At 36.9% G+C, this 12,960-nt stretch overlaps 1 protein-coding gene across 1 annotated transcript in view; it reads left to right on the top strand.

Moving 5' to 3' along the window:
- The window catches only part of DNAJC15 (DnaJ heat shock protein family (Hsp40) member C15), an 87,115-nt gene that overhangs the window by 53,139 nt on the left and 21,016 nt on the right, over nucleotides 1-12,960 (top strand). Inside the window, exons 4-5 of the mRNA XM_010368067.2 lie at nucleotides 2,207-2,283; nucleotides 9,501-9,571. Of these exons, the coding sequence (XP_010366369.1) occupies nucleotides 2,207-2,283; nucleotides 9,501-9,571 (148 nt within the window). The remainder of the gene's footprint in view (nucleotides 1-2,206; nucleotides 2,284-9,500; nucleotides 9,572-12,960) is intronic.

Genomic DNA, 12,960 nt, shown 5'->3' with positions numbered 1-12,960 from the left:
CAACCCATTTTTAAAGCTCTAGTCATTTCCTTGGTTTCTTTTAGTATTCTTTTTCTTTAATTGTATAAATAGCACGTGCTCATTGTTGAAAATTTAGAAGTTGAAAAAAAGAAAAAAAATTATAATCCCACCAGCTAAAAATAAGTTTAAAGTTATTTATATGCTTTCAGATTTTATTTCATGTAAGCATACCTATTTTTCCCTACTTTTGTAAGGAAATGATTTCATGCTTAGACAGATATATGCCTGTAATCATATATGTGTATGTTTCCTCCTAAAAGCTGAGTTTGTACATCCTGTTTCTCTGTTTAGCGCTACTGAAAATAGTCTTTACTTGCTGTCTCCATTCCTCTCTTCCCATTCGGTCTTAAAACACACTAATCGTACGCTCATCTCACTGTCTGCAGCTCCTCTCAGTTTTTGATGTCCTCTTTGCTAAATCCAGAAGTCAGTTCTTGGCTCTCCTTTTTCCTTACCTATCAGAAACTTTGAAACCATTTTTAGTTTCCTCACTGTTGACTTGTAGTTATCTTCCTCCTTTACTGCTAGGCCTTCTCAGCCTCTGTTAAAGATTCCTCTCCGTTTCTATATCACTAAGTGTAGCAGTCTTTAGGGAACACTCCTTGGACTTCTAATTTTTAAACGATCTCATTCAGTCTCATGGCTTTAAAATGCTGTCTGTCCACTAATGACTCACAAATGTTAAGTCTGATGTTAAGTCACACCTTCTCCACTTGGATATTTAAGACATTTCAAACTTAATATATCTGAAATCATTCTCCTCATGTCTATTATTCACAACAAATAAACAGCTGCCTTTCCTAAGTCATTAAATGGCAATTTGACAGTTTAGGCCAGAAACCTTGAAGTCATTTGCACAGCTTGGGTTCTCTTGAAAGCAGAGTGAGATAAAGATTAGCAAGCCATACCTTTATTAAAGAGTACTCTTAGCATAAACAACTCCAGAAAGAAAGGGAAGGGTAAGTTAGGCTTCAGTGCAGTCCTACCAAAAGCCTCAAGCCAATCTCACAATAACCTCTAAGCAAGGATGACAATTGCAGTTATCCCAAGTTGGGGCAAGGGGTAATAGGATTAAATGACGTTACCCAGGAAGTGAGTATATATAAGAAGTCCAAGGACTGAACCCTAGAGAACTACAATGTTTCCATCCCATGTCAACCAGTTAGTAGATACAGGCTGCCCTGCAAAGTGGGATGAGCTTGACTTCCTTTAGGCAAAGCAATTCCTAAAGTGTCTGACAGCTGGGAGCTATCAGCCAGCCACAGCCCCAGTGTCTGGGGAGTAAGTCCTTCACTCCTGATGCGGGATCTGGTGAACACATAACGGTGTCCTCAACATCATTCTTAATTTTTCTTTTACTCATATCCCAAATTCAATCCATCAAGCAGATGTTAGTTCTGTTTTCAGTATGCATCCAGAATCTAACCATTTTTATCACCTGCTCTGCTACCACCTTAGTTCATACCATCATCATATGTTGTCTGGATTATTGTTATGTTTTCTGAACTGGTCTGCTGCTTGCACCTTTCTATTGTCTACATGGCAGTTAGATTAAATCGAAGTTAGATTGTTACTCCAGTGCTCTGGCTTCTTCTCCCACTTAAAATTCTAAATTCCTTCCATTGTTTACAAGGCCGTTCACAATCTGGTTCCCATTACATCTTGAATCCTCCTCTTCTCCTTGTTCACACCTCTCCAGGAGCATTGAAACCTTTCAGTCCAGCTTCCCAGCCTCTCTTGGCTTGCCTGTCTGCTCGTGTGACATACTCCCCACTTCATCAGTTCCTCCCCATTCTCTGTTGGCTGGTGTAAAAGGCTAAACAATGTCTGCCATATCAACATAAATGACTTAATCAAGGTTATCCAATGAGAAAAGTACTACAGAGCTTAGAAAAAGTTCAAGCATTTTGCTTCTACCAATCTCTTGTTCTTCCTGTTGTATCTTGGTGTAGAAAAATTAATTTGTTTTAAAGTGAAAAAAAGTTAACATTTTTTAAGACTTCCTATTGGTCAAAATTTCTTGAGAAGTTTCTTTGTTTGGTGCTCCCCCCCCCCCGCCCCGCCCATAATTTTGAGTTGACTTCTAGTAAAATGCATTACTCTCACTGCAGCTACACGATGAGATTGAGGTCATGCCACCTCATACGTGGAACTAATGATTTCTTGCTCTTTCTTTCCTATACAGAGCTTTTCATTCTACTATAAAGGAGGATTTGAGCAGAAAATGAGTAGGCGAGAAGCTGGTCTTATTTTAGGTGTAAGGTAGGTGTGCAGCATAAGTATTGTTTTGTTCTGTGGCCAAGCTTATCTTTAAAAAAGAGAAAACGTTACAATAAGGTTATACTTAACATTTAAAATTATGAGTAGGCGGCAGAGGAAAAAGTACCAAATTTTTACATTTTAAAGCCTCAAATATAAAAGTATCCCGCTCCCTAAAAAACAAAACAAAACAAAAAAACAGGCAAAGTTGTGAAGTACCTTTATTCTTTAACAAGGATCTATAATTGAATACTAATGTTTCAGTTAATCAAAATATCCCTTTTTGTGACATTCTCTCTGGACTCAGTTTTATAATTTGATATGTATCGTTTTTTAAAATTATAATGCAGGATATGTTTCATAGTTCTTTTCTGCTTCTGCATTGTGACATCAAGCATATTTATTGTGCTTGTTTCACCTTAGTATCCTTTTATTGTCTAACTTTGGACAATATGAGAGAAAATTAATGATATATGATTGCTGTGTGATATCATTTAACATTTAATGTGAAGAATATTTTCCCCTACGATATTCATTCGTTTACCATATATTCCCTTAGAGCCTACTCTCAAGTTTTTGTGGGAATTGGTTACAGTATGTCATGTACAACAAATCTTCTGATGATATAATCAACACAATTAAGCAAATTAGATAATAAAGTCCTATATTGACAAAACATTTTTGATATCTTGTAAATTTTTTAAAATTTAAAGATTTTTTTAAAAAGCCAAAACATTTTATTATTTTTTATTATATTTTATTATCTAAGAAGAGATGAGATCTCTCCTTATCAGACGATAGAAAATAGAAAATCATTTTAAGCATGAAAGTTAGATTAGGAAGTTAGCTATACTGCCAACTATTTCTTGCTTCAGATCATTCAGAATGGCATTGTTATTTTTCCTGAACTTTTATTGGCCTCCCAAAATACCCTGTTAATGATCTTGAAATCTGAGTATGAAACACTTTATAAAACCAAGTACAAAGGTTTTTGAGGATATCCTTTAATATTATGCAGGGCACTTATGTTGTTAGGACAGACAGGAATTGCCTATATTTTTACATTCTCTTAAGATATGTTTATAAAGTTTTATCCCATAGAACTGAAAGCTGTATAAAATTCACTTGGAAGATTCGGTGATTAAGAGCACAGACTCTGGTGATATCAAGTAGATCTGGGTGCAAATACCAGTTTACCACCTGCTAAATGGGTGACCCCAGTTTCATTATCTGAAAAATAGAGATAATAGGTTAGTTTTAACTGCATGAGGTTGCCGTGAAGATTAAATTATATAATATATGTGAACTTCTTTTTTTGGAAGTTTGTTTTTTTCTTTTTTAAACTTTTAGGTTCAGGGTTACATGTGCAGGTTTATTATAAAGATAAACTCGTGTCACGGGTTTGTTGTATAGATTATTTTGTCACCCGAGTACTAAGCCTAGTACCCAATAGTTATTTTTTCTGCTCCTCTCTCACCTCTTACCCTCCACCCTCAGGTAAGCCTCAGTGTCTTTTTCCCCTCTTACCATTTAGCTCCCACATATAAGTGAGAACATGTGATACTTGGTTTTCTGTGTCTGCATTAGTTTGCTGAGGATAATGGCCTCCAGTTCACCCATGTTCCTGCAGAGCCCATGATCTCATTATTTTTTGTGGCTGCATAGTATTCCATGGTGAATATGTACCACATTTTCTTTATCCTGTCTACCACTGATGGGCATTTAGCCTGATTCCTTATCTTTGCTATTGTAAATAGTGCCACAGTGAACATGTGTCTGCAACACATGGTACTTACTAACTACTCAATAAATGTCAGCCAAGCAAAGCAGATTCTTCCCCTGATTCTGTCGCTTAGGCATTGTCCTGTATGATCTTGGTCAAGCATTTTTGTTTTGTTTTGTTTTTAGCGCTTCTATACTTTGACTTCTTAATTTTTGAATTGAGATTAATAATATTCTGCCTTGTTGGAACAATGTAAGAATGATATGATGATACCTTTGTATATAGTACCTACCAAATATCAGGTGCTGAAAAAAATTTAGCTCCTGTTTCTTTCCATGGCTGTCATGAATGCAGAAGCTAGACATTTGCCCCCTAACACATTAAGTGGAAAGGTAAATAAAACTTACCTGCTTTCATCTAGCCCTTTCTTTTCAGTTAGGCAATGTTGATTATGACAAGATGATTTAAGATGTGAGTATATTGCTATGGTTCCATTTTCTGTGATCCTTGATTCTCAGCTATGTAGACTCTATAACAGGCAGATGAAGGTGAAACGGAGCCGATCCTTTGGATAACCTATTTTCAAAATGCTCTGTGTGTACTAGATGATTCTGTACATTCTGACATATTACATATAATGAGAATTGTTTATTGAAATACATACTTGAGTCTTTGCCTTATGTTTTTCCTTGCAAGAGAGTAGTGTCCTGCACTATAACTGATGTCTATAACAAAAAGCCTGAATTATTTTACAAAGCTGCCCAGGAAAATTGTTTTTATACCTGGTATAGTAAGTCCTCACTTAATATCACCCATGGGTTCTTGTAAACTGCAACTTAAAATGACTATAATGAAACCAATTTTTTTTTCATCAATGTTATAAAGGATGGATGTTGAAGGAAATGACATTATTCAGGGACCTGCCATACATTATTTTGCTTAAAATCACAGTTTTTAAGAACCTATCAACAACATTGTGTATTGTCTGAAATGATGCACATTTATGTTTGTTTTTTTTTCCGAGACGGAGTCTTGCTCTGTCGCCCAGGCTGGAGTGCAGTGGCATGATGTCCGCTCACTGCAAGCTCCGTCTCCCGAGTTCCCGCCATTCTCCTGCCTCAGCCTCCCAAGTAGCTGGGACTACAGGCGCCGGCCACCGCGCCCAGCTAATTTTTTGTATTTTTAGTAGAGACAGGGTTTCACCATGTTAGCAGGATGGTCTCCATCTCCTGACCTTGTGATCCACCCGCCTCGGCCTCCCAAAGTGCTGGGATTACAGGCGTAAGCCACCACGCCCAGCACATTTATGATTTCTAAGCTTTCTAAAAACTTTTGTGGAACTCTGTTTATATAAACTATATTAGTCCATTCTCACACTGCTATGAAGAAATACCCAAGACTGCGTAATTTATAAGGAAAAAGAGGTTTAATAGACTCACAGTTCCACATAGCTGGGGAGGCCTCAGTTATGGCAGAAGGCAAGGAGAAGCAAAGGCATATCTTACATAGTGGCAGCAGGCAAGAGAGCATGTGCAGGGGAATTGCCCTTTATAAAATCATCAGATCTCATGTGACTTAGTCACTATCATGAGAACAGCACAGGAAAAACCAGCTGCTGTCATTCGGTTACCTCCCACCGGTTCCCCTCCCATGACATGCAGAGATTATCGGAGTTATAATTCAAGATGAGATTTGGGTGGAGACAGAGCCAAACCATATCACTATATGTTGCTCAAAAGCTCAGTAGTGAGAAAAAAAAAAAGACAAAACCAAAACTGCTCCATTTGCCACAAGGTCCAAGAACACCACTGCACATAGCCCCACTGCCAGCCAGGTGCATTCTAGGGAACCGTTTGAAATCTCTGGTCTGGGTAACATCATATTTAAAGTTAAATTTTCAGCTTCATAGTGAAGTTGTGTATACTGGAGGTATATCATCATAGCTACATCTAATTTTTATACTAAAAAAAACTAGGTGTCTCTCATGTTGTTTAATCTTTACAGCAGCAAGCATGTATTAATATTAAAATGTATTAAGGTCCAAGAGACTTAATATAATAATGACTAAAAGGAAATAAACACTGCCAGCAAAGCAGAATAGGTCTCATTTCCAGAGCTCACCATTAGGAGTCTGATCATTATTATCTTAAAGGCAGAGTGTTTTGAATGCCATACTTGTGCATATGAACTTTGTTTTTTTTTTTTTTTTTTTTTTTTTTGAGGCGGAGTCTCGCTCTGTCGCCCGAACTGGAGTGCAGTGGCCGGATCTCAGCTCACTGCAAGCTCCTCCTCCCGGGTTTACGCCATTCTCCTGCCTCAGCCTCCCGAGTGGCTGGGACTACAGGCGCCCGCCACCTCGCCCGGCTAGTTTTTGTATTTTTAGTAGAGACGGGGTTTCACAGTGTTAGCCAGGATGGTCTCGATCTCCTGACCTCGTGATCCGCCCGTCTCGGCCTCCCAAAGTGCTGGGATTACAGGCCTGAGCCACCGCGCCCGGCCAGCATATGAACTTTCCTTCCTTGTGTTTACTTTAGTTCAGTGGTTGGTGTACCTCAGTATGCATAATAGTTTATGGAATTTTATGTACAAAACCATGTGGACTGATTTTCATAGCATTGTACTTGATTATCAAGGAAATTTGACAGAGACATATATATGTGTGTATGTGTGTGTTGTGTATGTGAAATTTGGGTTTTACTGAACTTTGATCTTCATTATTTAGAGGGCCACGTGGTGATGAGCTTTATGAAATGACGTTTTTAAAGCTCCCCCTTTTTTGCTGTAAAATTACTTGCATAGTAATCTTTTATAATATTAGTATTTACTAATATGGAGTATTTGTTCTTTTAAGGAGTTTACCTTTTATAGTCATTTTTGGAGGGTGATGTCAAATGCATTAATAAGCATCTGCATTATATGCAATCCTAAATTCTGTTTTAAGAAACAAATCAGCCGGGCGCGGTGGCTCACGCCTGTAATCCCAGCACATTGGGAGGCCAAGGCGGGTGGATCACAAGGTCAGGAGATCGAGACCACGGTGAAACCCCGTCTCTACTAAAAATACAAAAAATTAGCCAGGCGCGGTGGCGGGCGCTTGTAGTCCCAGCTGCTCGGGAGACTGAGGCAGGAGAATGGCGTGAACCCGGAAGGCAGAGCTTGCAGTGAGCCGAGATCGCGCCACTGCACTCCAGCCTGGGCGACAGAGTGAGACTCTGTCTCAAAAAAAAAAAAAAAAAAAAAAAAAGAAAGAAACAAGTCATAGCTTCAGCCCTAAAGTTATTTAGAATCTACATAACACGACATGCCAAATACATACAGAACAGCTAGAAAACATGAGTAATAAAGGCAAAACATGCTACAGAGCGCCTGTGTAGCAAAAAAAAAAAAGGAGGTGATAAATGTAGATTAGCCACAGAACTCGAAATATTGAACTGTAATATTTCAATGTAATATGTTTTTTATTTCTTAATAGGCAGTTAAACAGTATAGTGTTCATACATCTGGTATGATGTTTAATAGTTAGTTTCTCAAAATTCAGTAGTCTTTTAACCAGACAATGTTTAATTGTCTATCTGGGAGATACCCACAAGCCAAAAAGTAAGTTTAGAATGCTGCCTGAAAGACATAGGTAAACAGCCAAAAGGAATACTCTTAAGTCCTTCTAGGAAAATATTTAATTCATTTTACTCATGGAAGACTATGTTATGTGCTTACTCAGCAGTTCATAGTGCATTTTAATGTGCTTGGTGATCTGTCACTTACCCACGGATTAGAGGTAGCAAGTAACTAGCAAGGAACTTCCAAAGACTAGAACAATAGCAGAATCAAGGATTGACCAGTGATAGCGTGGGGGAGGCACTATTCAAAATGGAACTTAAACAAATAACATTCTAGGTCTATTTAGTAGGAGGACAAGCAAACATCTGCAGACCTTGAGAGTTTAATTGGTGGTAATGACAATGCTGCGAGCCATCCAAGAAATGTTAAATTAGGTTATTCATACTTTATTTTCCAAACACAGGAGATACCTAATACATTCTCATAAGCATCCTTTACTTTCATGTGTGCTAGGTTATATTAATCTTTTTACTTATATTATCTAATTTATCTTTAAAATAAACCTGGGAAGTAGTAGGTTTTATTACATGTATGCTACATTTGAGAAAATTGCAACTGAGTTTAAGCAAGACAAACTTTCACAGCTAATGAATAGTAGAATCTGTACATGCTTTTAACTATTATGTTGTGGTTCATCCATGCAAATTAAATTATTTTGAGCTTTACAGTAATTGCCCTGTGCTTTAAGTCAACTATTATTATCCCCATTTGAGACTCAGAAAAGTTAAGTAGCTTAAACAAGATAGTATAGCTATTAAGTAGCAGTAGTAGGATTTTGTTGTTGTTAGTGTTAATTTTTTTCCTTGCCTAGAAAATGTACTTATGAGCAACATTTCCAATACTGGATAAATTGGGTTCTACCCAAATAATTTTAGGATTATTTAATTATCTACTTTAATGTTTGTTTACTGCATAGGCTTTAACAGCCAAGCTTTACCCATGGGTTTTTTTCCACAAAGCTAAACAACTGTGAGATATAAAGAGTTTTGAGATCCTTTGTAAAGATAAAAGATAACTATAATGAAGCACTTGCTACATTCCAGGTACTGTTTTAACACTTCGTAGGCATTAATTCATTTAATCCTTGTAGTTGCTCTAGCCCTGTTTTACAGTGAGGAAACTGAAGCACCAGGAGGATAAAAATTTGATCAAGTTTACCCAATCTTAAATATCAATGCTGGGATTAAAATCCAGCAGTGGGCCAGGCGTGGTGGCTCACACCTTTAATCCTAGCACTTTGGGAGGCCGAGTTGCTCAGATCACGAGGTCAGGAGTTGGAGACCAGCCTGGACAACATGATGAAACCCCATCTCTACTAAAATACACAAATTAGCCGGGTGGGGTGGTGCGCATCTGTAATCTCTGCTACTCGGGAGGCTGAGGCAGGAGAATTGCTTGAACCCGGGAGGTGGAGGTTGCAGTGAGCTGAGATCATGCAACTGCACTTTCAGCCTGGGTGACAGAGCAAGACTCCTTCTCAGGGGGTGGGGGCGTGGGGAAAGTCCAGCAGTGTACCTCTGGAATCCAAATACTTTTCTGCTACACCATATATACTGCCTTCCCCCCAAATAATTTAGAAGCATAAGTTTTCAAACTTACAGTGTTGTCTGCAGATGCTGACTCCCCTAACCTGTATATTGTTTTTTAAATTGAGAATAAGGACTGGCATTACAAAGGACTGAAGAAAAACACATGTAACATTGAATCACTGATTTATTTTGATGGTTAGTAGAATTAAGTGGAAAGCTGTAATTTCGTATTTGTCCACAAGATGGTGAAATTCTCATTAAGTTTTAGTTTCTTGAAACCCATATAAACCATTAATTTATAATCTGTATTTGTCACTATTTATTATAAGCACTTTAATTTCTTTTTACAGCCCATCTGCTGGCAAGGCTAGGATTAAAACAGCTCATAAGAGAATCATGATTTTGAATCACCCAGATAAAGGTAAGTAGAATTCCTGTTTTTCATAATATGTATATCAAAATATGCTATGAATTCCTTTCAGATTACTTAAAGTCATTATAAATGATTTGAGATGGAAGTTTGTGTGCCACATGTATTGTGATTTTTTTTCTCATAGAAGAGCATTTAGATTGGAGTGATTCACACAAGTAGATTTATATTATCTGCTTTCAATAACTTAGTTGCTGGTTTTTATATATGACTTCCCGAACCCATGTGATGCACCTGCCATTTTGATCAAGAAAAATAAAAAACATGAGTTATGAACTGATTTGGGCATAACAAGTTATATTTATTTAACCTTAAATGTAAAAGCACAAGAGTTAGAGGATTTCCTCCAAATCTGTGAATGTAATATGTCATAGATGATACTGAATTTCTTAATTTTATTCTGGAAGACTCTGAGGCCGAGCCATTTGTTTTTAACTGGCCAGGTTTTTAATGTAAATTTATCTTACAGAAAGACAATTATTATAACTTTAACTACACTACAGCTGCTTGAGAGAGAAAGCCCATATGTTCATTGCTGTTTCTGCTTTAAAATAACAGATGGTAGAAAGTTACACTGTATTTCAGAAGTCAAAGGGGGGTGGGGGAGGAGAGTGAAGGGTTTCTTGGATTCTTATTTACAGACTTTCAGTTTTCTAATTATTTAAAAAAAAATTAAAAACAAATTTTGGATTACTCTCCATCCTAACCAATACCAAAATAAGACATTCCTTTTCAGCTTTCTCACTTAATTACTTACCATAAAAATTCTTTTCGCTGAGCATCATCTCTGTTGGTTTTTGCACTTACTGTTCTTTAGTGTGAATAAACATGAGAATAAACTTTGAAAAGAGGTTTTGCTAAAAATTTCTAAACAGTTTCAACAGTTACTGAAAGATTCACTCGGCTAATTTACTTTGCATTGTGGGCTTTTGGAGTAATTGGCTAAGAAAGAAATGTGAAGTGCCTCCTTGAAGCCCTCTGTTTCCTAAACAGTCCCTGTTCCTTCCAGGTCAAGTGAATACCCTTCTCTGATTGATTGCAGTAGGGTCAAGCACTCCTGTCTGTCTTTCCGATGATTGACAAGTTGTTGATTGTGCCCGCTGGCAAGGAACCAAGTTCTAAAATGTATCTAACAATATGTATTTTTAGGTAATTGTAGTAAAAAAGAAAATGTTTGTCTATCTTATGAGCCAGTAGTATTTAAAGAATTACTTGATTTATTTTGAGATGGTATATTTATTCGAGGTGGGATTGTTGACTGTAGTGGGCTAGTACTAATATCCTTTAGTCTGGCCCTGTGTGGGTAGCTGGGTGTGAAAGAATGGACTTGGGAGCGAGGGGTCAGCATTTTTCTTTGGCTTCTACCTTCTGGCCAGCATTGTGGCCTCGAATACTCCTTTAACTCCAAATATGAGTTTTATTGTTTATGAAATGAAGGGACTTATTTCTAAAGTCATTTTTATTTGCATTATTTAATAACCTTTTATGCCTGTTCAATTAATGCAGAGGCTGTACCCTATGTTTCTGTTCAGACCAGATTTTTAACATGAGAAAAATGCTTTTTTTTTTTTTTTTTTTTGGATTGTTGTACCCTCTTAAGAATATATTGACAACTGTGGACCTTTTTTTCACATAACTGCTCATTCACCCAAAATTTAAAAACATTTGGAGTTTCAGAAGGTTCATGCACTTCCTAAAACCCATCCATATAGTCACAGTTAGGAACTCCTGCTCTAGCAGAAGTGTAGTGTGATAGGAATGTTGGAACTTCTGTCTTTGATGGAGTTGGGAGATGATAGCTCATAAACCTGAAAATTATCTTTTGAGAAGGAAGATTGTTTTGTTTTCAATGGGAAGGCAACAGATTTTCAAAAATGCCTCATTGCCTTTGGAAAGAGAAATCCAAGAGTATTTGGGGAAGTATGAGAATGGGCAGCTCTTAATTTTGTTTCTTCTTCTTAGAATCCTTCAACATATTTACTTGGGCCAGGTCACCACTGGGTATTATAGGTAGTTGGAAATACTTACATCTCATTTCTAGTGCTTCTGAATTCATGAATATGTTTCCCCACCCCACCCCCAAGTAACTTTTTGGTTGGTTTTGCTACCACCTGATAGGACAAGTTTGGAATTTCACATGTGTGACCAACTATAATTTGTTACACATTTCATTATCAGCTGTGCAAAGAAAGTGACACCAGAAAATTAGGTGTGGGAAATGGCTGAAAATAAATCTTTGTAATTAGTTTTAAATAAGCATTCAGATGTATTTTGGTGAAAAGGAAATTTTTCTTTTTCAATGTAGTGAGATAAAAAATTAACGTAGTAAAAACATCTCAGGTCCTTGATCTAATGCTTTCAAGGCTAATATCTTTTAGATGACTGCTTTCCTTAAATTGATGAAGAAAGAGGTTGGTGGTTATGAAATGAATGGTTTTACAGTAATGCATAGTGAATGTAGAAGGGAAGAGGACAGATTGCTCAGAGATTTCTTACAGGCTGTCTAATGCAGTCTTAATCAATGTGTATTTTGCCTATTCTTGCCAGGCCAGTTTGTGTAAGTTAAAAACAGAAATCAGAAGTAAACATTTAGAAAGCTTTATAACATCGCCATGATACCCAAATGTGTGATACTTTCACACTGTGTAAAAGTATTGGTCCACTACAGATTAGAAATGTTTAAAACATTTAAAAAGTACTCCTTTGCTGTAGCTTGAGAGGCGCTGATCTAATCAATGCTGCCTCCTAAATCTGGACTTTCTGCTCTGTCCCGGGGAAAATGTCCTATTAGCTCTCCTTCAAGACTTTTAGTGATTAAGAGCTTCCTGTTCACAAGGCAGCTTGCTCTACTGGTGAACAGCTCTAACTACTAGAAAGTTCTTTCTTGTATTTAGATGAAATCTGTCTGTCTGCAGTGGGGAGATTCTCAACCTTTTCCCACTCATATGCCTTTCAATAAACACACAGTATTCTCACACTTCCTTATTAGAGTGTTTAAGTCCAAATTAAATTAAATATTGGGATTAAAAACAAGTCAAAGTAATTATGCTGTTGAATGGATTTTCTCTGATTACTCTCATTGTAAAAGAAGCTAATTTTTATTTGAAGTCCTGGTAATAATATATTGTAATTTCTTACAGTACATTACATTTAAAAATGTGTTCTAAATATTTAGAAAAAGAAAGAGGTGATCACCAAGAGTCAACATGGATTCACTAAGAAAAGGCGATGCCTAATTAACTTCTTTTTTTTTTTGGATAGATTTAGTAGACTATTTGTTTTGGAGGGTTCATCTTTTCCCTTCATTTCAACATTTTAGATTTAAACCTTTGTGTTAACTAATTTTTTTGGTAAAGAGACAATTTGGTTTTAATCATGCA

The sequence above is a fragment of the Rhinopithecus roxellana genome, chromosome 18, assembly GCF_007565055.1.
Source record: "Rhinopithecus roxellana isolate Shanxi Qingling chromosome 18, ASM756505v1, whole genome shotgun sequence".
NCBI lineage: Eukaryota > Metazoa > Chordata > Mammalia > Primates > Cercopithecidae > Rhinopithecus > Rhinopithecus roxellana.
The sequence above is the reverse complement of the archived record's forward strand: the minus strand, read 5'-3'. Positions and strand labels throughout refer to the sequence as shown.